At 39.6% G+C, this 27,897-nt stretch overlaps 4 protein-coding genes across 5 annotated transcripts in view; 2 read left to right on the forward strand and 2 right to left on the reverse strand.

The window, feature by feature from the left end:
* LOC120420532 (MKRN2 opposite strand protein) overlaps positions 1-27,897 on the forward strand; it is a 49,227-nt gene that overhangs the window by 17,803 nt on the left and 3,527 nt on the right. The window contains exon 1 of one of the 2 annotated variants that reach the window (XM_039583605.2): positions 14,150-14,287. The exons of the other annotated variant lie outside the window; for it this stretch is intronic. The gene's annotated coding sequence lies outside the window, so the exon portion shown is untranslated. Of the gene's footprint in view, positions 1-14,149; positions 14,288-27,897 lie in introns of those variants that run through there. 2 annotated transcript variants of the gene reach the window in all.
* On the forward strand, positions 1,155-3,862 carry LOC120420528 (ubiA prenyltransferase domain-containing protein 1 homolog). Its single transcript, XM_039583599.2, has 2 exons — positions 1,155-1,525; positions 1,616-3,862. The coding sequence occupies exons 1-2, from the start codon at positions 1,441-1,443 to the stop codon at positions 2,524-2,526; spliced, it is 996 nt and encodes a 331-aa protein (XP_039439533.1). The 5' UTR covers positions 1,155-1,440; the 3' UTR covers positions 2,527-3,862.
* Positions 8,642-11,234, reverse strand: LOC120420524 (protein wntless). Its single transcript, XM_039583593.2, has 3 exons — positions 10,820-11,234; positions 9,531-10,573; positions 8,642-9,464 (listed from the first exon to the last, which is right to left on the reverse strand). Exons 1-3 carry the CDS (start codon positions 10,923-10,925, stop codon positions 8,973-8,975), a joined length of 1,641 nt encoding a protein of 546 aa, XP_039439527.1. The 5' UTR covers positions 10,926-11,234; the 3' UTR covers positions 8,642-8,972.
* LOC120420535 (protein eyes shut) lies at positions 14,298-27,814 on the reverse strand. Its single transcript, XM_039583609.2, has 6 exons — positions 27,019-27,814; positions 26,201-26,349; positions 20,598-22,833; positions 20,028-20,539; positions 17,924-19,969; positions 14,298-14,822 (listed from the first exon to the last, which is right to left on the reverse strand). Exons 1-6 carry the CDS (start codon positions 27,237-27,239, stop codon positions 14,668-14,670), a joined length of 5,319 nt encoding a protein of 1,772 aa, XP_039439543.1. The 5' UTR covers positions 27,240-27,814; the 3' UTR covers positions 14,298-14,667.

Here is a 27,897-nt window from a genome sequence, read left to right on the forward strand (position 1 = left end):
ATGAAGACGGAAGTTCCTCTAGAACTGGTGGAGAAATTTTTGGTATTTTTTCAACATTTTTGTTAATTGAAAATAATAGAAAACGCAAAATGGCACTTTTCTATAGAAAACTGCCGTTTTGTGTATTCAATTATTTTTAAATAACGAAAATGTTGAAAAAATACCAGGATTAAAAAGCAACTTCAGCTGTTAGATGTATTTTCTAGCCTTATAAATTAAAATAACGTATTTTTTTTAAAAATATCTTATCTGGCACGCAAGCTTTTGGTCGGGCCTCCAAAAAATTTGAGCACCCCTGGGCCTATAGGCATTTTTTAGCTTAATTTCAATGTTTTTTAATATATGATTTTTTTTAAATTTTTGAATGTCAGGACTGATTTATTTGAAATTTTATAATTTTTGAATCGGTGATTTTTTTTTATTTTAAGATTCAAAAAAAATAGTTCCTGAGATTCCAAAATTCAAAGTTTAAAACATTGAAAAGTTACAAAACATTAATATGTCAGAAAGACAAAAATAAAATAATCATTTCATTACAATTTATTTGGAAGTTTACAATATGAGCGAGTAGGTTTACAAACCCACATTGTTTTACAAGATTTTGAAAAAATATATTATTTTTTTAAATTTGTATTATTTGGTTTTCAAATTTTTTAAACTTGAGATTAGGACTTATTAATTTATAAAAAATATATAATTTTTTAAAATCGTTTAATTTTAATTTTAAAGGAATTTTCCATTTTTTCCATTTTTTAATTTTTTTTCCCTTTTTTTAAAGATAAATTACAAAAAATATACAAAAGAGAAGTTTTAATCCTTGTATTTTTAAGTGTTTCTTGATGTAAAATTTGATGTTAACGCTAATGCTAACGCTTCATCTCCACCATGCGAGCACACCTTCTTCGCTCCAACAAATCGCAACTCCTTACCACCGGGCACTCCCCCGGTACACATTTTTGTTTCCCCGTTGACAGTTCTCGCACTTTTGGATGACGTGACAAGCTCAGGCTCAAAATTTGATCAGCTCCGTGCAGCAGCGACCGTGTAAATTTCGGATTAAAACCCCATTTGCTCGCTTAAAGTGCCGATTCCCGTAGTGTCCCGGCTTTGGCTGGAAGTGATCCTGGGCTCGCGAGTGAGATATCCTGGAGGAACCAGTTGTGCGGTTTTTTTTTGTTACTGTCGAAGAATCACTCTCGTCGCTGGTGGTTGCTGCAACTCGTAGGACCAGTTTTCGTCCCGTTCGGTTATCGTGGGAGGAAACGAGACGGCGGCGGCGGTGAAGGGCTGGAATTTGGGACAAAATTTGGTTAAGGCCTACCGAGACGACAGCCTGCGTCGGACGCGCAGAGTTCAAAGTGAAAGCGAAAGTGATTACATATTTATCTCTGAATATATTTCTTTATTTATAAAACGGTCGGTCGGTCGGTCGGGGGTGAGATGGACACGGCGGCGGAGGGCGTGTTGAACAACGGCAACTGTGCCAAGTCGTCGGAGGAGGACAAGTGTGCGAGGAGCGTCGAAGGTAGGTCAGGTGCGCGCACCTTTGTTTACTTTTGTAAGCCTCGATCGGTGCTTTATCGCTGCTTCTCTTTCTTTCCTCTCCGTTTTGTAGCTCCGTTGATGAAGATCAAGACGTACCTGTCGGCGCTGCGACCGTGGTCACTGTCGGCGAGTTTGGTGCCGACGCTGCTGGGAGCGGCGATCGCGTACAGGACGGTTGGCTTTGCGGAGTTTAATTTCTTGACGTTTGTGTTTACCGTTTTCACGGTGGTCACGGTTCACTGCGCGGGCAACGTGGTCAACACGTACTTTGACTTTGTGAAGGGGATCGACAACCGGAAGTCGTCGGACGACCGGACGCTGGTGGACCACATACTGACCAAGGATGAGGTCGTGACGCTCGGGGCGTCGCTTTATTGCGCCGGGTGTGTTGGATTCATCTTCCTGGTTTACCTCTCGCCGGCCAAGCTGGAGCACTTGGCGTTGGTTTACTTTGGGGGATTGTCGTCCAGCTTCCTGTACACCGGTGGCATTGGTCTGAAGTACATTGCTCTCGGAGACGTGCTGATCCTGATCATCTTTGGACCGATTTCGGTCCTGTTCGCGTACATGGCCCAAACTGGGCACGTCGAGTGGATGACCATCTACTACGCGGTCCCCCTAGCTCTCAACACCGAGGCCATCCTGCACAGCAACAACACGCGTGACGCGGACGCCGATCGGCGCGTCGGAATCGTCACCCTCGCAATCCTCATCGGCAAGACGTCCTCGTACATCTTGTACGCGCTCCTGCTCTTCACCCCCTACGTCATGTTCGTCGTACTGGGCGTCAAATACTCCGGCGCGTTCCTCATCCCGATGGTGACGCTCCCGCAGGCGTTCAAAATCGAAAAACAGTTCCGCAACGAAGCGACCCTGCACGGCGTTCCGCGGCAAACCGCCAAGCTTAACCTGTTCTTCGGAATCCTGTACGTGATGGCGTGCTTCTGCGCGACCCAGCTGCCCTTTATCACGCGGAAGTAATCCCAAGAACCGCGTGCTTTTCTGTTGTGCTTCGTCTCGCGCTCACATCCGGACTAGGATCGATAGTTGTTAGTTATTTATTCTTCAGAGGTTGAGATTTTTCTTATTATAACTTTGTTGTCGCGTCGTACATCGTAATGCATGTATATCTGTTTAAGTTCGCAAGACCACTAGTTGAGGGCATTACACAAACCTTTTATACCTCACGCACGCGCGCACTCTAGACTGTTACAAGATTTCTTCGTTCCTGTTCTATAACTTTAACACACTCTAACTAGTTTCGCGTAGATCGCTTAGGGAAAGCCGAGCGGCCACCTTTCCAACGTCGCTACGTAAATTACTAAAGAATCTCTTGCCAACCGCGTTTCGCTTGCTCCTAAGTTTGATATTCGAATAACCTAGAATCAAAATTTTCCCAGTTGGACCGCTCGGATTTTCGCTTGCACCCTACATATCAGAAAAAAGAACCGCGCGAATCAAGCGGCGGTGACCAGTCTTACCAAATTCCCCCAGAAAAAAAAATGCTCTCCCAATCCCACCCCCCACACAAAACTCCAAGATCGTACTTAAGCGAAGTCGTCTATTTGTTATAAGATGGTACGCGGAACTTACAAAATCGTGAGCGACAATAATTAGCTATTATTACCTTTAAAATAATAAACGAACGAAAGAAAAAAAGATATCGAGAGATCCACCAATTAAAACCGCAAAAAAGGAAAGAACAAATCACAAAAAAAAATTTATTTAATATATACCAAGCGACAAGCAACACAAAAAAAAACCTTTAAACAAAAATACTCTGTTGATTGTGCAAACAGAAAAGATGCAGCTGCTCTAAACCTTAGCCGTTAAGCCCAGTGAATTAAAGTAAATCTAACTTAACAACATCTTTCTATTAGGTAGATCGTGACGCGACTTCTTGACACTCCTCGACCCCCAAACTTCTTCCCCGATTTTTTTTTTGGTTGGTTTCAAAGTGCAATTACGGCGCGGAGCAATCGTTTGTTGGAAAAACAAATCAGAATCAGTAATGCAAGAGAGGGGACAAGTATTCCGGGCGCATAAAAAAAGTAAGAAAAAAAAGATTGTTCAGTTGTGCTTTTGTGCTTAAACGGTATCGTAAATATAAATATATAATTATTATACAGTAAATAATGGTTAGAAGAACAAAGGCAGGACATGTGTGGAGGAAGTATCGGTTAACGTTTAGTTTTCATTTTTGCATGATTTCCGTTCTAGAGACTTATACATTTGTAATACAAACAACAATGGAACATTTTGTAAATTAGTAGTAATTGTATTGTAGGTGATAATAAAAACAAACATTTAAAAACTTCAAAAATATGTGCTTTTTGTTCTGGTTCGTTATCCAATCCTTGACCAAATTCACAAGTCCATCTCACACTCAACTTTGAGTAGAATTAACTTCAGTGAAAAAAAAAGAGTAATCTTCAACAAACGTGTTAAATTTGAATTGTTGGCAACACTGATTCAGTTTCATTCAAAACGTCAGCACGAGCGTCGTCGCGAGTTTCGAACCGCGTGTTTTCGCGTTTTCCGCGAGTGATTTAAAAGGTGAGAAAAGTGAATTTTCCTCGGAAAAGTTAGAGACGGGATCGCTTCGGTTGCGGTGGTGAATCAGAGTTCGATTTTGATCATGATTTAGACGATTTTGAGTTAAAATTTCGAATTTCATTGAAAATTTGACCGCCGTTGACGTTTCAGTTTCCAGTCGTTCCTTTCGGGAGTGAAACGTCAGTGCAAGTTTCAAAGTCGGTGGAAATAGGTGTGGTAAAATCTTTGGTAAATTTGTGAGGTTTTCGTGTTGCTGTTTTGAATTTTTTTAAATAGATAAGTAGTGAAGTGTAATTTTAGATAATAAGTTTCTAGAAATGTTCCGAATGGTGTAATGTTAATATTTGAAAGGAAAAGAAAAGAAAAACAATTACTCGCCTAAATCTTTAGATTAAAGCTTTATTTTAATCACTGGAAACCAAGGCTAGCAAGGTTGAAATTTGGTAAGTTTTTAAACAATAATTATAAAAAAATGCCTGCTATGTTTAAATATCTTTATTTTTTTTGGGAGCTCAATAATTTTTTAACAGGCATAATTTTTTCAAATCTTTCAATACATTCAAATAATTTTTACATAACTATGTTTTAAGTTGTTTTTAAGAGTTTCTAATCACATAAAAAATTAATATAAAAAAAGAGTATGTAATCATACCGCGACTAAACCGAAGGCATTGAATAAACGTTGTTCATGTTAGTTTAGTTCATCGAGAGGTACTGGACAATCAATGATGGGATATTTTGATTGGGTTAAGTTTGGAAAGTGCTAGATTTCCTTTAAAATTATATGCATTCTAGGTACTTGAAGTTCCCATAGGTGTTTGGAAAACCCTAGTTTTGCATTTTTAAAACATTAAAAAAATAACAGTTTCAATCAGTGATGAAAGAATCTTCATCAAAAGAAAATCTTGTGACGCTCATGAAAAGAAACGTAATGGAGCTCTTCTCTTTCGCGCACAAAACATTGGTAAAATGAAACTCAAAAGATCATCATGTGGATTATTCGGTGGGACACCGATGTCACTACTACACTTGCTGGTGTAACGTCACACATCGAAAAAATACCTGTAATTTATGCAGATGAACAATGTATGTAACAAAACGAAATGGAATAATTTAAATGGAGATTCACAAAAAATCTTCGACTGATTGATTTTTTTCAAAATGTTCGGGAGCGATTTTCTTTTGCGAGTTTTGCCTCCTCTCTCTCTGGGTGAAGAAAGTTCGTGAGCGAAAAAGATTTTTTTTGCAATTACAGTCCAGACTCGATTATCCGAAGGCCTCGGAAAAATTTCACTTCGGATAATCAAAACTTTGGATTAACGAATCACGATTTTCTTCTTTGTCTTATTTTTGATTGTTGAGCTTAAGTATGTTCCCCAAACAACGCTAAAGTGATTTAGATTTTTTTTTAATCCGAGATGGCGGCAAATATGGCGGTGACAAAATATTTGAAAAATGCGTTTTATTTTTTAATAGGCAATCAACTCTTCAAATTTGACTAAAATGGGGTCACCGAGCTCAACATTAATGTTAAAAACAAGAAAAGAAAAAATACGAAAAAAAAAATGTACGTGATTGGATTATGTATCCGAACTACAAACCTTCGGATAATCGAGTCTGGACTGTATTCCATCCTTGGTTTCAATAGTAAAACTATTATGCAAATGTAGAATGTATAATAAAATTGCTGAATAATTTTTGAATCGGATTGTGCAATAATCGTGCCATTCAGATTTGTCTGAAGGAAGATACCCAACAAACCCAACACAATGTACTACCCCCGGAACGAGTTAAAATGCGTAACCGGAAAAGAAGGTGTGCATGCCTGGCACGAACACTCAAAGCGTGTTCTAGCGTGTTGCTCGTACTGACTCAGAGCAAGGGTGAGATGTAGGTGTAAGGGCAGTGCGTGTTCGTCAGGAACCTGGTGCACAAGATAGGTCAAGGCCCGTTCTTACACTGAAAATTGCGAATTGCAAATTGCAAAAAAATCAAAACAAATTAAAAACATATTTTTTTTAAATCGAGACAAAAAAAAACAAATTGAAAAATGAAAAAAAAAAGTAATTAAATAAAACAATTATAAAACAAAAATTGTGAAAAAACTAAAAAACCTTACTTAATCCACCTTTAGGTGGTTGGTGCCTTCCTCACATTAACATAGTGAATACTTTAAGGGGTTACACACATGTAGAAAATCACAAAATTTTATATTACGGAATATTTGTTAAATCTACTCAAAAGAAGTTTATAAATCACTCCTGAAAGTTTTATGATGATATTTCATGATTAAACTGAGTAAGAGACGATTTAAGCTCAAAATTTTGCCATGCGCAAAGCGGGCTGTCAAACTTTGTTGGCGTTTTTCTCTAAACCCCGAGTTGATTTACGGGTGCCACGATATCTCGAGATGGGATGGACCAAATTGGCTGAAATTTGAGGTGAAAACTCTCAAGATGTATCCCGTGTGCATGACGAAGCCCAATTTTTAAAATTGGCTTTTTAGAAAAATACAAAAATCAAAAACTAACGGTTTTTGCCTTCCTCACTTTACTGAGGAAAGGCTATAAAATCACTCGAAAAACGAACTTCTTAATTTGACCTCCTAGACCCACCTTCACGTATACATTTCGACTCAGAATCAAATTCTGAGCAAATGTCTGTGTGTGTGTGTGTAGGGATGTGGGTCTGTGCACCAAAAAATATGCACTCGATTATCTTGAGACTGGCTATACCGATTTGGACCGTTTTGGTCTCATTCGATCCGTCTTGGGGTCCCATAAGTCCCTATTGAAAATTATGAAGTTTAGTTAAGTACTTCAAAAGTTATGCTAAAAAAAACGATTTTGACTAAAGTCCGGTAGATTGTAAAAAGGGTGGTTTTTGTAAGAAACCCCGTCATGCTATACGATTTTAGAAAGGTATTTGAAAGACCTTTCTAACGCGTCCAAGACATTGAAGATCTGACAACCCTATCAAAAGTTATAAGCACTTAAGTGTTATTTATGCATTTTTTGGAGGCCGAATCTCAGATATTTTGATGAAAACGTTGTCCGGATCTCTCATGCAACCTGTCGTTGGATAGGTCATCAAAAGACCTGTCCAATGCGTCCAAGACATTGAAGATCTGACAACCCTATCAAAAGTTATAAGCACTTAAGTGTTATTTATGCACTTTTTGGGGGCCGGATCTCAGATATTTTGATGAAAACGTTGTCCGGATCTCTCATGCGACCTGTCGTTGGATAGGTAATCAAAATACCTTTTCAACGGGCACGAATTAGATTGGAGATCTGACTACCCAATCATAAGTTGTAAGCACCTAAGTGCCCTGCAATATGAAGCTCTTACTACCCAATCTAGTGGTATGAATAATGAGTCAAATTGATAAAACACTGAAAAACACCGCCCTTTTGTGTCTTTTAGGACAGCACCCTTTAAATGTGAGGAAGGCATCAACCACCCTAGAGTGGATTAAGTAACGTTTTTATAAGTAAGATACAAAAATATTTTTATCTGGCATCTGGGATGAGATTTCGCTGGGGTTCGAGTCGGAAGGTAGATTGCTGATAAAATATTTTTATCTTTTTTTAAAATAAACTTTTTGAAAATCGGGCTTCGTCATGCACACGGAATTGGTTTAACGAGTCTTCACCAAAATTTTGAGCCGATTTGGTCAAGACAGTGTTGAGATATCGTGGCACCCGTTTTTTTTTAAACTGCTAACTTGAAATTGCTATATCTCGGCAATGATGCAACCAAATATCTTCAAATTTGTTTTGTTAGTAGGTGAAAATGTATATTTTAATGCCCTGAAAAAAAATTAAAAAAAAGTTGAAGTGTAAAAGTTGAAAGTAACCTCTTCTTTTTTGCCGATATACATGTATGTAACCCCTTAAGTCAGAATTGCATTTAAAAAAATAAGCATCATTACTCATTTCTTTCGAAAAGTGTATAAACAACACTTAAAATGTGTATAAATAACACTTAAGTGCTCATAACTTTGATAGGGTTGTCAGATTTTCAATGTTTTGGACTCGATAGAAAGGTTTTTTAAATACCTTGGCATATGTAGGCATACGTACCTTTCGATAAGTAGTTCAAAAGTTATGTATAAAAATGTGTTTTTGTTTTTGCGATAAGTAGTTCAAAAGTTATGTATAAAAATGTGTTTTTGTATTTATCCAGATGTTAGATAAGTGACCGGAAATCGGCTCCAAATACCATCATCGATCCACTGTTTGTTTGATTATTTAAAGACCTCTCCAATGAGTCCAAAACATTGAAGAACTGGCAACCCTGTCTCGAGTTTTGACCTCTTTAGTGATATTTGTGTACAGTTTTATTGCGGATTTTTTGAAAAAGTAGATGAAATTTGTGGCCAAACCCATCATATCACCCTTTGTTAAGAGTGAGTAAGGCACCAACCACCTATGTTGATTAAGTAACGTTTTTTCTAAAGCATCAACACTTTTGAAATAACTTTTAAAGAAGTAGGAATTAAACTAATTACCAGAAAAAAATAAGTAAAAGTAGTCGATTATCGTTTCATAAGTTAATTGTGTTACTTTATTGATTCCGATTTAAAAAAACAAAGAGAGAGTCTTGTCACTAATTACCGCGAGCGAACAATCTACAAACGCTTGAACGGGATTTATTTTAAAAATTATACAATGACACCGATATAATACTGAACTGTTTTGCTTCCTCTACGCCTAAATGCTTCTTCTTCTGCTTCATTCAATGCTTATTTGCAAAATTGACTTGATATCGATACAAACTAAGTTCAATTAACGCACACACACGCATTATGCGCAAAACTTGCACAGTCTATAAGTTATGGATTGTTGAAGGTTGTGATAAAATACTGCCTAGTCGAGGGCGGCCTTCCGGGCAAACTGCGTCAGGGACGAAATTTCGCTGGGGTTCGAGTCCGATGGGAGGTTGCTGAACTCGATCTCCTCGCTGATGATGTGCTCGGTAGTTTCGTTGGCGGGCCACTTTTTGTGGCTCGGTGCGTACAGCACGATCAGCGCAAAGATGTAGATGTTCCACATGCCGTAGACGCCGGTGAAGAACGCCGAGGTGAACTCCAGATCGATGGACTCGTCCCACTTCCATCGGCCCTCGGACACCTGGCCGATGATGAATCCGATAACGGTTAGGGCGGCGCAGAGCAGGGTGGCCAGCATTAGGAACTGGAAGCGATAGATGATGCCTTCGTAGTGGAGACGGCGGGCGGAGGACATTGACGGGAGCGAGGTGCGCTTGATGTTGATGTTGCAGAACACCTTCCAGACCATGTAGCACAGGAAGAGGAAATACAGACCGGCGGAGATTCCCGCGAGGATGATGAAGCCGAGCTGGAAGAATAACGGGGGGTCGGTTAGGGTGGGGGTTTTTTGAACCAAGAGTGTGGTTCTACTTACTGCAACGTTTGATCCGATTCGGGACACCCAGATCGAGTAGAACGGATTGCGCAGCTGGACGCCACGTTCGCACATGTCGAACAGGAACAGCGAGACGCAGCCCACGGCCACCGCGCTCAGATGTCTCCAGTACGATTTGAGGGTTGATTTTTCGCCCGTTTCCTGGATTAGCATGTGTTCACCGGCAAAGACAAGCCAAAAGGAGAGCAGACACGCGTAGAAGATGCCCTGGCGGATGTCGCTGAGAAGTAGCATGAAGGGCATGTCGAAGACTAGGGTGAAGTACTCGAGCGGGAGGTTCAGAAAGGTGAGGGCGCAACCTAGGGCGAGGAGCATGCACTCGAGGAGGGCAGGTTTCCGCTGGAGCAGGTGGACTCGTTGCCAGAACCAGGCCATGATGATGATGATGAAGGGCAGGAAGACCGTTTTGAGTGAGACCCAGACCTTGGTGAAGCCACCGTTTTGGTAGATTACGGAGAGGTGCAGGTCCTGGATGTGACCAATATCCAGGTTCATCTTCATGTCGCTGTCAACCGGGATTCGCACGTTCAGCAGGTAGTAGTCGTGATGCAGCGATCCAAGTTCGAACAACGGAATGGCGTTACAATTGTACAGATATTCGTCGGTTACGTTGTCCGCGAAGCAGTCCAAGTCCCGAGTCTCCAGCGACGAGGCCAGATACTTCCAGTCCTGGTCGTGATCGCCCTTATTCCGATACGCGAGCCTCGCATCGATAGACATTTTCGTATGCGGCTTGAGCAGAATGTTCGCATCGTACGCAATGTCCGCCTGCAGCACACCGATCAGATTCTGCTGCCACCTGGAATAGTCCAGCTGACGACCCTCTCGAGGCAACGGCATCTGGAACACAAACACAATCTGGTTGGCCATCTTCGTGTCGTGATTCTCTATGTCGATGTGGTCCAGCGTCTGGCAGTGGTCCTCCCCCCGCGAGTACAGCCAAATGTTGGTGTCATTGTGCGAACCGGGCACGTCCTTGCAGATCGTCGCCAAAATCGTCTGCACGCTGGCCGGAACCGGTGCTGCAAAAAACAGAACACAACCTGCATTAGTATTGAACACGCACTCACACACTGACACGCGCGTCAGGTGGATTCGATAAGGTAAACAAAGACGCAGCAACCCGAGCGCCGAGACGCCATTTTTCTCCCGTTCAAATTTATGGTCCTGCCTGTCTGTGTCTGGTCGACGCCGTTCGAGCAAAAATCCACTCTTTGATCTCTCTCCCAATCAATTAAATTCGCCAATTTATGGCCATCAATACTCACCGACGAGACCACCCAGCAGGAAGCACAGGAACTGCAGAAACAGCAAACAGGACACGAGAATGCTCAGCTTCCGGCCGCTCAGATTTTCCAGTATCGTTCCGGACATGATTCCGGGCGGTCAACTACCAACACCTCCCACGCACTGTTATAGAAAAAAGAAAAATCTTCTTTGTCTAACCCCCTAATTCCCAATCTAGGAGGATGCTGGAGAACAGCAAGTTTGCGGCGGAAGAATGCGCCTCGGCGCGGCGGCTATTTTGGGAGAACTGACTGAGTCTAGACTGCGGCAGAGATGAGCAGGCGGCAAGCATCAAACGGGCCGCCCTACCCCTTGCTGTAGGTAAAAGGAAGAAATGGGAGGGAAAGAGTAGATATTGGTACCGTTCTCTCCTGCTGGTGGTGGCTTTGAGAATGCCGGTATACCGTTCTTTGATGTTTTCGCCACTAATGCTCGTGCTCTCACTCTCTCTCTTAAGAATATTATGAATCAGAGTGCAAGCGATACGTTGCTGAGAGTGTGTGATATCGCAGGAGGTATCGGGATTGTAGAGATGGTTGAGTCTAAAAAGGATAAAACTTTACATAATATCTCCTAAAACTCATCTGAATACGTTTTACATTACTATTTTCTTAGGAATCATGCATTAAAAATTTCTGAAAAAAATCTCCCTGCATCATAAGACAAAAACCAGAATAGTAAGTTTTTGGATTTTTTTTTCTTGATTACTCTATGTTCCCGTAGCTTCGTAGCTAGGAGGGCGTGGTGACGGTTTTATAACATTTAAGTCCTCCCAACAGCATCGCAGCTCGGGAGGCATTGGCAAATCAAGGTAATATTATATTCTAATACACAACCACAAAAATACCTAAATAAAAAAATTTTAACTCTTAAAATTGTATAAATTTTAAAAATTCTAAAAATTTTAAAAATTGTCAAAAAAAAAATCAAACCATCCACATTACCGACCCCCACGTCTTTTGTGGTCTCTATTGCAAGTTTCTGCTCGAACCTAGGAGTCCGAAGGCTTGAATGGGGAGAGCACCCAAACCTCTTTCTACTCCAAGGAACCTTCCACCCCAGTGTTTGAACTGCCGACCTTTGGATTGCGAGTCCAACCGCCGCCAGCGATTCCAGCGGAGTAGGCTTGGTTTGGTGTGTTGTTTGTACTTATGGCATGGAGACGACTCCTACACCTGGAATGAATTAACGGCCTAACAACCAAGGCCGGGACCGACATTTTACTTCCTCATCCGATGGAAGGTTGGAGCAGATGGGAATCGAACCCAGAATCATCCGCTTACAAAGCGGACAGCGTAACCATTCGGCCACGCTCTGCCAAAAATTGTATAAATTCTAAAAATTCTAAAAACTTCCAAAAATTTCAAGAAAAATTCTAAAAATTCTAAAAATTCTACAAATTCTAAAAATTCTAAAAATTCCAAGAAAAATTCTAAAAATTCTTAAAATTCTAAAAAAATTAAAAATTTTAAAAATTCTAAATATTCTAAAAATCCTAAAAATTCAAAAAAATCGAAAAATTCTAAAAATTCTAAAAATTTTATTAAATCTTAAAATTCTACAAATTCTACAAATTCTAAAAATTCTAAAAATTCTAAAAATTCTAAAAATTTCAAAAATTCTAAAAAAATTAAAAATTATTAAAATTCAAAAAAAATTAAAAATTCTAAAAATTCTATACATTTTAAAAATTTAAAAAATTCTAAAAGTTCTAAAAATTCTAATTTTTTTTAAATATTTTAAAAATTCTAAAAATTCTAAAATTTTAAAAAAATTTAAAAAATCCAAAAGTTTTAAAAAATTTCATAATTCTAAAAATTTTAACAATTCTAAAAATTTTAACAATTCGAAAAATTCTAAAAATTTTAACAATCCTAAAAAATTTAAATTTTTTAAAAATTCTAATAATTCTAAAAATTCTAACAATTCTAAAAGTTCTAAAGAATCTAAAAATTCTAAACATTCTAAAAAATCTAAAAACTGTAAAAATTCTAAAAAATTCGAAAAATTAAAAAAAAATCTAAAAATTTTAAAATTCTGAAAGTTTTGAAAATTCTAAAAATTCTAAAAAAAAACAAAGTTCTAAAAATTCTAAAAGATTCTCAAAATTTTGAAATTTCAAAAAATTCTAAAAATTCTAGAATTTTATAAAATCTAAAACTTCTACAAATTCTTAAAGTTTTAAAAAAATCGAAAAAAAATCTTAAATTCTTAAATGCTGCATTTTTTTTCCGTCATAAGAATCTAAGAGATTACAGAAAATCAGATAACTTTGGAGTAATATTTTTGTTTAGAGACCCCAATTTCGAGAAAACAAAAGTGATTTGATTATCTATCCGGAGTAAAATTTTGACGAGGACTTCGGATAATCGAATACGATCTATATTTTTTTCTCTTAAAACCAAAGTTTTAGATTTTCTTAAAGTATCAACTTTCTTTTGTTTATTTAATTTATTATATTTTCCTTTTTAAGATTTTTATGCTTTGATTTTTAAAACTTCTATTTTTTTTATTTCGCGTTTATTTCATTATTAAAATTTTGAATTTAGTATTTTAAGATAAACACATTGTCGAGCTGCTGTGGCGCGATTATAAGACAATTCTGAATTTCAATATTATTACATCGAATACAAAATTACATAAAGACATTAATTAAGACAATAATATTTGCAACGGACTTATTTGATCACACAAAAATAAACCAGAAAGTTTTTTTCTTTACTTTTAAATCAATTAAACAATAAATTTAAGATCCCTGGTGCGCGGTGGAGATGAGAGCGGCCGGCAATGGACGGCTGTCATTGTGGTGAGAATCTGGTTCAGGTGGAATTGGTTCTATTTTTATTCCCAAATATCGATTCCTTGGCAACTTGGGCTTAGAAAATCATCACTTAACATGGTGAAATCCAGTCTGCAATCCGCTAAAATCACCGTATCCTAGCGAAGCGAAGCGAATTAAACAATAAATTTAAGATATTTAAGGGAAAACCAAACAATTTCCAAACCAAAACATCTCTCGAGCGATTTTATTCATCAAACCATCATTCAGTGTTTCCAGCCGCGTTCTTTTTTTCTATCAAATTTTTGAATCACCCCCATTGAAATCCAAACGTCACTTTCTTAATTTGACATTTCCACCAATCTACGTTTGTTTACCGTCTTGTTTTGTTTACATTGCATACGCGGCGACTCGGGGCAGCAGTTGCGCATGATCGTTCGACTTGTTTGACGCTTTTCGGGTTCATTGATAAACAAAAACCTTTCGTTGAGTGTGTGCTTATTGGCCAAATTCCAAATCACTTACACGAAGCACCGTTAGATTGTCCCTTGAGGTTGGCGCGCGTCCGTTACACAAAGGTGTGGCATTGGCCCGCAGGGAAAAGAGACATTCCGGACGGGTTTTTGGCGATTGAAGAAAGTAAAGAAAGCTGGACTTTTAACCTGCTCAGGTGAGTGATAGTGAGGCTAGTTTATGAATTAATCAAAATGTAAGATAAGAGGGTTTTCTTTATGTTTTATTTATTACTCACGGTAAACTTGAAAACGATAGTCACTAACTGTTACATTAACTTATAATTACATTTAGTACATAGTATGGGTTTCCTTGCAACGAAACGATGATTTTGTCGAAATGATGTTTAATACTTCCAAATACCTCAGAATGGGAAAATAAATTAGAGAAATTTTCGCCCGTTTTTCTTGTCGATTTTCTACACTACGCTACTTGAGCTAATTACAGTATTTTAGATCCGCATAAGTTCGAATTCCTTACCAGGGACCATTACTAGCATTGCATCAACAGTGCAGTTTAAAGTGGTCAAACATTGTTTCAAACTTCGCACTCGTTAATGTTGGCCCCCTCGTACGCCGTGTAGTCCAGCTCTTCCGGATTGTTGGCCAGATATATGCTCTGGATGCAGCCGCTGAAGGCGTTTCGGAAACGGCCGTGCGTTCGGTTGAAGACGTTCTCCTCGGGGAATCCACCTGGGAATGGAAATGAAATTTGATATTGTGAGAGATTTTTTTACAGCAAGTTGACTATGCAATTTTTAAATGGCATTCAAATCTATTACATTAAAAGAAGAAAAGGTAAAGAATAACCCTATTGTTTACCATGCCTAATTAAAAACTAGACTTTATAAACATAAAAATGATGAGCCTTCTACGGAGAAACGCTAAAACAGGCATTGAAGTTTGAGGTCAAAAAGTACATCGCACAATTGCTCCATTTTAGTAATACTTGATTGAATTCTATTCTTCTCTTTGTTGCATTTGAAAGGTCTTTTGAAGTACATACTTTAAAATGTCCCATAAAGATTCCGGATTGGTTTGAATTTTTCTCATAGCTTTTGCAAATTACTGTTAGAAATGCATATTTTTAAACCCCCAATATCTCGATCATATCAAATGTTAGGGCTGATTTGAAAATTATGAAAATATTTTATTCGAGAGATCGAAAATCGGATGTTAGTTGCTGAAATGTCTTTCGATGTCTTCAAAGCAAATTAATAAAGAAAATTTGGATCTTTTTGGAAAAAAAATAATTTAGTGGCTAATTTTTTTCAAAAAATTTGAACTTTTTCTAAAGTTTAAAAAATTATGATTTTTAAGCAATTGGCAACACTGACAAATGATTTTTTGCTAACTTGTACCATAGCTCAGAAGATAGAATTTTTTGTCTAAAGCATATTTAAAAGCGAGGATTTTCAAAAATGATTATTATACACAATTAATTTTTGTGTGTGTAAAATGTTGAATTCAAAAAGCTTTAAAAAATGTTTTATATAGATGTAAGTTTTTTTTCCGGGAAGTCCTATGCAATACCTAAAATTTTATCGATGACATCAAATCGATCAGAAATCCGTTCTCAATAAACAGATTTTCAAATATTTCAATAGGCTTTTTGTATGGACCGCTGCCAAATTGTATGGACGAACTGATGATGCATAATGTCCTTTTTAGTTATAGAAAAGGTACAAAAAAGGTTTCATCTTAAAAAATAACTAGTTTTTTGTATTTGTTTATACATATTTAAGAATTTTTGGGAAAAAATCTAGAAATAAAAAAAAATGTAAATGTACTCTAATAAAACACAAATTTGACCACAAGACCTCTGTCCGGCTTGATTTTTAAATTTTTTGATTTTTTTTTATAAATTTCTTTGAGATTTCCTTTTTAACAATAATACTCAAATTGCCGAGACCAATAAAAATTAGTTGCCGAGAATTAGGTATTCGTTGAAAAATAAAAGGCAGTTGTAAATATATTTTTTTAAATTTCGGCTTAGCCCTTGAAGTACTTTTTTAATGCAAAATTGTTTTGACTTTGAAAAATAAAAAAATATAACTTAGACATATTATATATTTTTTTAAACAATAAATATATATACAATAAAAAAAGCATCCTCTAAAAATGATCACACTCCACTTTGGCTCAAAAGTTTTATTTTTTGGCTCCCTAAAACACATTTAAAAAATATTGTAATTGTAACTGTATTGTAAATATAAATAATTTAATCTTTGGTAAAAAAAGTTAATGGAAAAAGGAGTATTTTTTTACTGTAGATATTTTTCCGAGTTTTACTTTACGTTCTCACAACTTTCAACTTTGCTGAAGACATCATATCAATCAGAAAATCCTTTCCCAAGATAAGTGCAGTTCTTCAAATAATTCTATTCTTGTATGGACAGTAGGGTGGAATCTAGTTATATGGAAAAATTTAAAATGACAAAAATCCAATCAGCAACACATTGTTTGGGTCCCTTTTAGGGTCCCAAACAACCTCCCAAAATTTGGGAGCGATTGGTTAAGCCCACGATTGGCGCAAAGCGAATGAAATTTTTATGGAAATTACTATGGGGAAACTTGAATTTTCACATTTTTGAATTTACAAAAATCATGTTTAATTATTTTATGAAACTAACGCCGTAGAAGTATAGCCCTGGATGTCCTGAACAACTCTCCCGAAGACAGTTTGGTGCTAAAGTGCGTCACAAAAAAGATACAGAGTTTTCAAAAGTAGTATATTGAAATAATCAGTGAAACTCATATTTTCTGTCAACATTGCCAGAGGAACCGAAACGAAACGAAAAAAAAAACGAAACTATTGGCACTACGCCCCCCGGGGCATGGCCTTCCTCTAACGTGGGATTTCTGCTCCAGCGCCTCTGACGAGACAGGAGAAACCGGGACCGACGTTTTTACTTCACCATCCGATAGAAGCTCAGTGGATAAGGCGGGAATCGAACCCGCGTCTCATAGCATCATCGGGATCGGCAGCCGAAGCCGCTACCCCTGCGCCACGAGACCCACAGGAACCATGAAATACAAAATAAATACGATTGTTCTTATATTTTGATGAGCCTTACGTAAAATCGATATTAAGATATGTTCAGAAGACATTTTTTAGTTAAAATGCACCCCAATTCCTCAAATATATTATAGTTTACGAAAGTTTCCACTAGACTTGGCAGTGTTGGCAAAAAGTATGCTTTTTACCGAGTATTCCAAAATGACTCTCTTGAACGCTCTGTAACTTTTGTTAGAAGCAAGTTAGCACAATACTGTCTTCGAGAGAGTTGTTAAGGACATTGAGGGCTATACTTCTACGGTGTTAGTTTCATAAAATAATAAAACATGAATTTTGTAATTTCAAAAATGTGAAAATGCAAGTTTCCCCATAGTAATTTCCATACAAATTTTATTCGCTTTGCGCCAATCGTGGGCTTAACCAATCGCTCCCAAATTTTGAGAGGTTGTTTGGGACCCTAAAAGGGACCCAAAAAATGTGTTGCTGAAGAAACCAATTTTCGATTCCACCCTGACAGCTGCCAAAATTGTAGGGAAATTTGTATGGACGAACTATTGATGCAAAATACCAAAATCAAAATTAAAAATATCTCGAAATCGGCTAATTTTGTAGAGAATAAGTCAAGTTTTAATACCTAGGAAAAATCGAAAACTGACCGTTCCGAATTAAGCGATAGTTGTTAATTTCTACCAATCTTTAAACTTTAAAATGCTTAGAAATTTGAAGCAAGGACTAATAGCTCCAGCATACTTGGATACGAAATAGTAGTACTCACCCAAATACGTCGCCTCATCCGAAGAGTATCGCGTGGTCAGCTCAATGTTCTTAACTTCCGCCGCTAATCTCAACTCGGAAAACAGCGGATATTCATCCACCAGTACGTGCACCAGCCCGTTATCCGTTTCCAACCGGATGTTATGCCAGTCCCCATCCGCTACATAAGCTTTCCAGGGATTTGCCACAGCCGTTAGATTCGTTTCCTCTTCCACCATATTACTTGCCACGGTCACGAACCCATTTTGAACACCCAACCCAAAATACCGACTGTTTTTATCCGTCGTCCAGAAGATCACTCCATCGTCCAGCGTGGAAATGTTGAACGATATCTGCAGCTCCAACCGCGCACTAAAACTACCCGATTCACCCTGCCGCTTATCCTTCATCTTGATCTTCTGCGACGGAATTAGGATGTAGCTTCGATCGTTGAACCCGAGTGCGGAAAACTTGGTCGTAGTGATTTCACAGTAATACCCCGTCCAACCGATCCCACAACTGCACCGTCCACTCTTTAAGCACTGCCCGTTGTTGCGACACTTTATGATTTCACACGATTCTTGGATTTCACAGTTCACCCCTTTCGAGTATTCCGGACACTTGCAGTGCGGCTGGGAGTACTCGTCCAACCAGCACAGTCCACCTTTGGCACACAGGTCACCACCACACGGCGTGCCGTCACAGTCGTTGATGTTACGCGCTTCCAAAATGTTGGTATCGTTCAGCGTGATGCGAGTTCCGTTGAGGTTGACGCTTCGGATACAACCCCGGAACGGGATTGGGAACCCGGACATTGCGTCGTACGGGACTTGGGATAGATCTGGAAGTCCGCCGAAGTAAACCTTGGTGTTGGGGTTGATGAACTCTTCGCGGACAGAGCCCATGATGGAGCTGCTTTTGCCTTCGACCCACAGGGTTAGTCGTTTGCCAAACTTGACGATCTTGATGTTGTGCCACTCGCCGATCGCGAGCACGTGGTTGCTACGGACGACGGAGGTTTGGGACTGAGCGGAGGATACGCGGTACTCGATGACACCTCCTTGTAAGCTTAAGCTGATGAATCCTTGCTTTTGCTCGTTTGAGTCAAACGTGCGGACGAACAAGAGCAGTCCCTTCTCGGAGAGGGGTCGCACCTGTAGCTCGATCGCTAGATAGCGGATCTTCAGTTGACGGTAGTTCCCGGATCGAGCGGTCATCGTGTGTGCGTACAGTAGGTTTGTAGCGGATTCGTTGGTACTGATTTTAAGCACGTCGTTGAGCTTGTCCAGCTCGTTGATCGACTTGAGCAGGATCGACTGATTCTGCGACATCAAGCTTGAAGGTTGAATGATCTTCTCGTAGCGAACCTCGTTTTCAAGATAGTTGTAATCACTGCTCATTGCTGGCCACTTGAGCGCAAGGTAGCTCCGTCGACCGGAGAACGATACGTCACTCAGGTACTTTAGATTCGATTCACAGCGCTTGCCGATCTTCCCGAACGGACAGTCGCATTCGTACCCGGATATCAGTGGGAAACACTGCGCTTCCGCTGAACACTTGTTGCTTTCGTCACACGGGTTGTTCTTCTGCGAGCACAGCAAACCATTCCAGTCCTCCTGGCAGATGCAGGTGAACGTTGATCCGTGCTGGAGACACGCTCCGTTGTTCTGGCAAGCGTGCCGATGACACTCCTTGGTTCCGCACTGACCTACGCTGCGTCCACGCATTCCTCCGATGTGCTGCAGTGGGATATGTACCGGACCGGCGATTATGTGAATGTCGAACAGACATCCCTGGAAGCCGGAATGCAGCGGTAGATCGTGGGGTAGATTGGAGAAGTTAGTATGCTCGTGACCTCCGATGTACAGATATGGGGCGACGTTCAGCTTGCTGCTGCTTCCTGGCGAATTCCCGGATATGTTGACCTTTCCGTCGATCGACAGCCAGGCCATGCGGCCATTCCGTCCTACGTTGATCGTGGTGGGACGTGCTGCTTGCACTTGGACCGGTTGCTGCGTGAAGATCCTTCGAGGACCACTTCCGAGATTCCACGTTACCAAGATGAATCCTACAAAACAAAATATTTTATAAGCTTATTGAGGTATTCCGAGGTATTCCAAACTCACCTTGAATGAAGCTGACGGAGAAGTGATCACCCCGCTCGGTATGATCGTCCATCTGGCCCATAAACGCCAGCAGAGAAATCTGCGACGTGGTCGTCGGGATGATCTTGAAGCTAAACTCGAACCGATCTTCCAGTGGGAACGATATCGGGTACGCTACGTACGAGGACAGTCCCTTGATACTACCGAAGAACGACGGCTGTAGAATGTCAAGATCATGTTCGCAGAAGTGACCGTGCTTTCCGTACGGACACAGGCACAGGTATCCACTCTCGGGGAAGGTTACGCACGTCCCACCAAACCTGCACGGATTGTTGTCACAGATCGATCGCTCGCAGGTCTTGCCCATGTATCCAAACGCACACTTGCAGCTCCAGTTGGACTGACCGTTCGGTTTGTAGCGCTTCTCCAAGCTGAATCCGTCCTCTTCTACGCAGACTGCGCCGTTACGACACGGACTGGAGAGGCACGCAAGCGACGTACACTCGTAGATCCGGTAGGCGTCCTCGGCGTTGCTGGAAGAATAAGATCGTCAGTACATCAAACCCCCATTGAATCCAACCTTAACCTTACTCGAAGATCGCCACCGGCTTCCGGTTGACCTCCAGCTCGTAAATGCACCCGGTAAATCCCTGATACCGCGAGATGTTGTGACTCAGCGTGTACATCGTCTTAATCGGTCGTCCTCCCAGGTGCAACCAACTCTGCTTGATCGGAATCGTGCTGCCATAATCGGCAAACGGATCTACACTTCTCAACCAGGTCGGTTGCTCGCCGCTCATTGCCAGCGTTTCGTTCACGTGCAGCGATGCGTTGCAGTGGCTGTAGCGATCGTTGAAGTTCAACTCCACTTTGATGTTCAGCTCGTAACCGTTGTTGACCGGTCCCTCGATCTCGCTCAGCAGCATCGTCTGCAGCCCGCACGAGAACTGGAACTGCAGCAGACCCTTGTGCAGGAACAGCGCCACGTAGTGACTCCCCTCGTTCCCTTCGGCCGCCGCCAGCAAGATCAGTCCCTCCCGCGAGGTCATCTTCGCCTTGAACCGCACGCTCATCGCCAGCACCTGTCCGATCGTCACATTGATCGAGCCGCTCTCGTTCTTCTTGTAGATGACGTGTCGCAGGAACGAGTCCCTCGAAAACGCCGCGTTCTGGATGCTCACCGGGACGTCGCAGTACGTTCCGATGTAGCGGAAATCGCAGTGACACTTGACGCCGTTCGGGGTCATCGAGCAGGTTCCGCCGTTGGAGCACACCGTGTCGTCGCACTCGGTGATGATCACGTCCGGTGAGCGGGTCGTCGTGGAGGTTGTGGTGGTTGTGGTGGTAGACGTGGAAGACAGCGGATCGATAGCTGACGGGAAGGTTGTTTCGTAGCTTGGAGTTGGCGAGGTTCCGTATTTGGGGATCAGATCTTCGGTGGGAATCGGTTGTGAGGAAGCGTTGCCGGGTGTTTCCGTGAAGAACGGAGTCAGGGTAGCGTCTATGGCGGGGACTTCGGTAGATCGGTCTGGTTCGGGAGCCGTTACCGACTCTGGTGTTGAGGAACTGAGGTCTCGCGAAGGAATGGTAAGTCCGGATCCAGTAGTTTGCGATCCCACTTCAGCCGGTTCAGTTACTCCTCCACTAGATGCAGTCGTGGAATCTTCCTTCACTGTCATTGGAGCTTCACCGGGCTCGGAGGTAACCAATGTTACTTCATCTGGCTTCACGCTAGTTGCCTGATCATCGGATCCCAAGGTCGTAACCTCACCCGGTTGGGTTGTTCGATCTCCAGTAACTCCAGCAGTGACTCCAGCTTCTGTACGTACTTCAGATTCAATTGTCGTTCCTTGATCTGAACTTGATGTCAAATCTCTTGAGGTTGTTGTTCCATCGCCCGGGAAAACAACAGATGGTTGGGTCGAGTACGGACCAGTCGTTACCTCAGCCTGATACTTGGTAGTTTCACCCTCAAACTCGGAAGTTCCCTGCCCAACGGTTGTGTACGTAATCGAGGCATTCGCTAGTGGGGGTTGATACGTGGTCATTGATACCTCGGGATACATTGATGCTGATGTCGTACCGTCCTCTTCTTCACCAACTCCCAAACTACTATAGCGAGTGCTGAACCGCTCTTCGAAGAATCCCGTCGTAGAAACGTACTCTAGCGTGGTCATCTCCGGAGCGGTATAGTTACAATCCAGCGACGAGTCCTCCAATACCAAACACTCGCAGTTACTTCCAGTAAAGTTCGGAGCACAGGTACAAAAGTACTCATCAACCCCGTCGACGCAAGTTCCTCCGTTGACACATCTCGGATACGGCCCAAGCTGACACTCATCATACTGATACTCGCAGCGTTCCCCGTGAAAATCCGGAACACAGTAACACGTAGGCTCACTCTCCTCGATCAAGCACAACGCCTGGTTGGCACACGGTGAATTCTCGCACAGCATGATCTCCTCCTCGCAGTTCGTCCCGGTGAATCCCATCGTACACGCGCAAATGTAACTCGCAAACTTGTCGATGCAAATGCCCCCGTTCTGGCACGGCGAAGATTCGCACTCGTTCGTTTCCTGGTCGCAGAACCGGCCCTCGTAACCCTCCGCGCATTGGCAGCTGAATTCCAGCCCCGGTCCCTCCAGACATTGGCCACCGTTGTGGCAGCGATCCCCGGTATCGCACACGGCGATGTCCACCTCGCAGAACTCGCCGATGAAGCCCGGAGCGCAGGCACACACGAACGCGTTGTCCTGGTCGTGGCAGCTGCCGCCGTTTTGGCACGGGTTCGAGAGACATTCGTTGAAGTTTTCCTCGCAGTTGAGACCTGGAAGGTTGAATTATAGTTTTTTTTTTTTTATAAAACTTTGCTCTCCGAAATATTCAAATTTCAATTTAAAAAGAATATTAAAAAAAATAGAGCTGGCGTTAAATATAAGCAAGCTTAAAATTAGAGATTGAAGATCTGGCAACACTGTATGGTGTTGTGAACACTTAGGTGATTCTTTTTTGAGCTTGTTGCTATCAAATATTTGAAACAGCTTCAACCTTTCACTGCATTATTAGAATGAAATTTTTAATTATCTTTCCGATAAATCATTATATTTGATTATTTGGCAACACTGTCATAAGGCTTCATCCAAAAAGTACGTCACGCTAAAATCAGCCAGTAATTAGCAAGAAATGGGCTAAAAATGACTAAGCTCTTAGAGAAAAAAATATTCTAGAAGTGGACAGAATTGAAAATTGAAAAAAAAAAACAAAATTATTATTTTTTTATGAAGCTTTAGGATTAAATTTGGGTACATTTTTGAAACTTGAAAAAACATGATTATATTAAAATTCTCGTGATTTTTTTTGTCCATACTATTCCTTGACTAAAAAGTTGCCTTTTTACGTGTACAAAAAAAAAATATGCAATAAGTAGTTTTGGGAATTTCACTTTGTCTGAATAAGAAATTTATTCAAAATTGATTAAGAAATTTATTCTAAATTTTAAATTTAAAGTCAGATTTTCGAAATTTTGAAAGAAAAAAAAATGATCACAAAATGCTACAAACATCATTACAGTTTGTTGCAAAATTTTGCAAAGTAGACAAGAATTTATGAACTAAATGTTTACATTTTGTATCGATCTGTGGTCCCAAAAGTCTTTTTTCAAGGACAATGCAAATATTTTCAAAATCTATGCCCCTTTAAAATAGGCCCGAAAATCAAGGGCAAATTTTTTTTTATCTTTATTTTTATTTTAATGAAAATAGAAGTCTGATCAACTGAAAACAATTCCAAATGCATTTTTCTGCATTAAAATAAAAATAATTGCAACAAGTGGCATAAAGAAGATTTTTTCAGCACTAGTCGTACATTTATCCAAGGAGGGTTAACCGAGTGGGACAAATACGACGAGTGCTGAAAAAATCTTCTTTTTGCAACGAGGTGCTTTTAACTTTTTTTTTGCAATTCCGGAAACGCTTTTTTAATTGAATGTTATGTCAAACATCCATGTCTTAAGTGAACGGTGAGTTCAAAACAAAAAAAAAAATATTGAAAAATTTTACTTTTTGATATTAGTTTAGAAAAGTCTACCACCCATTTCTGTTATTTTTTGTAAAGAAAAGTAGGTTGACTTAATATATGACGAAATATTTTAGCATGTTCGGGCTATATTAAAAATATTTTGAATTTTTGTGGTATTCCAATGTAGGGGAGAGTGGGGAGACTTGATCCCCTTTTTTTGTATCGCACATAACTCTGTCAATTTCTCACAAAACTATGAACTTTTTGCATTCATTGAAAGCTTAAACATTCAACTGTGTATGGCTGATAAGGGTATTTAATCAGATAAACTCTTCGAATCATGCCAAGCGTTTTAAAAAAGTATTTTTAAATCGGAATTTTCAAAATGTTAGGGGTAACTTGATCCCCCTTTCAACATTTTGAAGAAATGTTAAGCAAACTGTTTCTTATTCATCCAAACTTGTGATTTACTATAAGTTACAGCAATTTCTCATAAAACCTGTTTGTTTGTGTTCAAAATATAACAAGTTTAGTATGTAAAATATTTAAAAACTTAAAATATTCTTTTTTAGACCAAAATTGAGCATGTTTACAAAAGCTGGTAATTTTTGTTTACAAAACATTTGAAAAATGGTTCAAACTGCTTTAAGTCTTGTACAACTATACTAAAGGAAACCATGTACGAAAAACCAAACCAATTAATTAAGCTTGAGGCTGAATCCAGTGACTGTAAAAATGCAGGGATCAAGTCTCCCTAAACGCACTTGTTAAAACAATTGGTTGTAAAAATAGTAAGACGATAAATTTATCGTCAAATGCGCAAGGGATTTGTAGTTGATAAGTTTATTAAACAATTCATGTATAAACAATATTTTTTTGAATAAATTTTGAGTGTTTTCTATATATATCATAACAAAGAAAAAAGATCTCTTGAAGGTTTTTTGCAGTACTGTTTAGAAAAATGTGTGTAACTCAATCCAAACATTTTTATTTTTTTTTCTTTGTTTTCTTCAATAAGTTTGAGTCAATTTCGCACAACTTTCTAGAACAAAGCTAATTTTTTTACCCTCATGCTGACGAGATACAGCCTTGGGATCAAGTGTCCTCACTCTCCCCTACAGTACCGCAACAAGTTTTTTTTTTCCGCAAAAAATAAAATTTTCATCAAAATTTTGATTTTTAAAAACTAATTATTGCAAAACAACTGGGCTGTTGTGAAATGCATTCCAAAACACTTTTATCATTCAATAAAGTTTAAGTCAAAAATTTAATGTTTCTGAACATTGAAAATGTCACATAAAATACATCATTTGAAAAGTAAAGTTCTATTTTTCAAAAAAAAAAATGTTCATAGATTTAATCTAAATTTAAAATTTTGAGCCTGTTTTCGAAATTTCCAAAATGTTTAACAAAATGCTTTATACCTACAACATTACAGTATTTTCACAGAGTAGTTGCTCTGTGGTTAGGTTTTAACCAAAAAATTAAAAATATCAATAAATATTATTGATTTTATTGATTATCCAAATATTTTTGCCTAACATTTTACGTATTTTGTTTCTTCAATATGCGGGCCCAAAATTCAAAATGTGTAAAAAGATTGAAAAGTCTTTATTTGAATAAAAATGCATTAATAAGCATTGAATGCATGAAACTCAGAAGATAAATGTAAATAAAGCGTTGATAAAAAAAATCTTTAAAAATGTGTATAGTTTTTCAATTTTAATTAAAAGAATAAATTAAAAGTTTGACCAAAAAATTCCGACACGACACTTCTTGTTTAACACATATTCAAAATAAAATAGTTTTAAAACATAATTTAAAGTAAAATATGAAACTTTATCATGAGAATATTAAAATTACTAAATTTCAAGGGAGTTTATAAAAATCTCTATCTCGCTCTAAAATTCTTTGTGTAAATATGGGTATTCGGCGCCGCCGCTCCGTGCCATACTTTCATACACTTAGGAGCCCAGGGCGGCGAAGTCCTTGTAGATAAAAAGGAAGACACTAGTGGTTGGTACTAGCAATGGTGGCTGACAGCTATAAAGTCAACTTCGTTTCGTTTTTTATAAAAATTTAAATAGTTCACCATGTAAAAAAGGAAAGTTACTCAAAATTCACAAAATTTCCTCTTAATTTCAACCATAATTGGTGTGAAGCTCAAGTAATCTTACCGATAAACCCGTCCGGGCAGGTGCAGTTGTAGGCCGCAATCCCGTCCACGCAGGTGCCCCCGTTCCGGCACGGGTTCGACCAGCACTCGTCCCAGTTGGTTTGGCAGTGTATTCCGGTGTAACCATCGATACAGTAGCAGGAGTATGTGCTGGGGAAACAAAATATACGGAAGGGAAAAGACAAAGTTTTGTGATAAGTGGCGGAATTCTTCGCTGACACGCTATCGTGACTGAATAATTTCGTGCACCAACCAACACAGGTGCAAAATGTTTTCGTGTTGTTTTCACGCTGTTTGTATTAGCTTTTCTTTTCTTTTTTTTCGGGGGGTGGTAGTTCATCATTAAACATTGAGAGGGGAGGGGTGCTTGAACTGATAGTTCCATGAACCCCGGATTAGAGGACATAGCTCAAGGAAAGTTGTTCCCCTCATCGGCACTTTTGCGTTACGGTATGATGATGAAGTTGCGCCGCCTGCAAGGTATGCAGCACGCAAAACAAGACGTTACACATGCTGTCAGAGAAACTCCGTTTGATGTAAATTACGTTAGAAGTATATGCTTTATGAGCGAACCATCAATATCGATTATACAGTAATTTTTTTTTTGGGTTTGGAAGTAGAGCACGGAACATTCGTATTACTTAACGTCGATTGATCTGTGTAGGATGGTGATTACGTTGAAATAATTGGACTTTCAAAGCGAACACTCCATTAGATTGATGAGATTTTAATGGGAGCGCATTTACTGCTCCTTAACCGCGCAAAGTAGGCGTCGGAAAATCCATGATGGCGGCGCCTACTACGGAGAGGGATGCTCACCTATTTAGGTCGTCTATGCAGACTCCGTAGACGCACGGATTGCTGAGACAGGCGTAGCCTGCTTCGCTGTAGCTTAAAACGGACACGGAAATAATCCCAAACAGCAGCAAGAACAGATTTGTGCGTATCCGAATCGCCGGATCATTCCACACCCCCGGAAATGACCAGCGGCCATTTGTGCGTTGAACCGTTGTGTAATTTTTCTTCTTGACGTGACCCATTTTCACTTGAAGTTGTGCGCTTTAATTTAACGTTTTCCACGTGCCTACCAAGGCATTACCACTATTGCACAAAAGTTCTTCCTTTTCAGTTTGGAATTAACTTAAAATTTATCCATTTTTTATTGCACCAAGAAATTTTTCTTCCCCGTTGGAAGAAAAGGTCCGCTTTTCTTCACGTCCGGACGGTGTTGAAGGAAACTATGTACTGGCCGTAAACACCCCAGTCGACAACGGTGCGCTAGGTTTCGGAAAAAGTGCGTAAATTCCTAGTCCGTGTTACCGGGTTCCCGAAGAAGAAGGAATCACGACCTTATCGCTAGGGTGACCGTTGGTCAACCCAAAAAAAGTATTCAATAGTTGATTTGCAATCATTAGTTTCCAAAATTTCAAAGCTTGACATTTTTTTCTTAATTTTTGTGGTGCTATACATCAGAATTTTATAAAAACTCAAAATATTTTTAAGCGAGCCCAAACAAGCTAAATGTGATTATCTATGAAAAAATGCATTCCGGATTGTTTCCAGATGGTTAGACATTTATTTTCATAAAAATTCGGAAGTTTTTTGATTTTTTTTCCATAAACTTTGAAAAATACTTGCAACGGCCTAAAATAATTTCAAAATTTTAAACCTGATTATCATTTATTTGACCATCTTCTC

The sequence above is a fragment of the Culex pipiens genome, chromosome 2 (genome assembly GCF_016801865.2).
Source record: "Culex pipiens pallens isolate TS chromosome 2, TS_CPP_V2, whole genome shotgun sequence".
NCBI lineage: Eukaryota > Metazoa > Arthropoda > Insecta > Diptera > Culicidae > Culex > Culex pipiens.

Excerpts from the sequence above, each read along its gene's own strand:
- LOC120420528 (XM_039583599.2), top strand. The coding sequence starts at position 1,441 with ATGGACACGGCGGCGGAGGGCGTGTTGAACAACGGCAACTGTGCCAAG. Across the intron at positions 1,526-1,615 it reads GTGTGCGAGGAGCGTCGAAG|CTCCGTTGATGAAGATCAAG; the intron begins GTAGGTCAGGTG and ends TCCGTTTTGTAG.
- LOC120420535 (XM_039583609.2), bottom strand. The coding sequence starts at position 27,239 with ATGGGTCACGTCAAGAAGAAAAATTACACAACGGTTCAACGCACAAAT. Across the intron at positions 22,834-26,200 it reads CTGCCCGGACGGGTTTATCG|GTCTCAACTGCGAGGAAAAC; the intron begins GTAAGATTACTT and ends TCAACCTTCCAG. Across the intron at positions 19,970-20,027 it reads CTCCGTCAGCTTCATTCAAG|GATTCATCTTGGTAACGTGG; the intron begins GTGAGTTTGGAA and ends TTTGTTTTGTAG.
- LOC120420524 (XM_039583593.2), bottom strand. The coding sequence starts at position 10,925 with ATGTCCGGAACGATACTGGAAAATCTGAGCGGCCGGAAGCTGAGCATT. Across the intron at positions 10,574-10,819 it reads CCTGCTGGGTGGTCTCGTCG|CACCGGTTCCGGCCAGCGTG; the intron begins GTGAGTATTGAT and ends TGTTTTTTGCAG. Across the intron at positions 9,465-9,530 it reads GAATCGGATCAAACGTTGCA|CTCGGCTTCATCATCCTCGC; the intron begins GTAAGTAGAACC and ends TTATTCTTCCAG.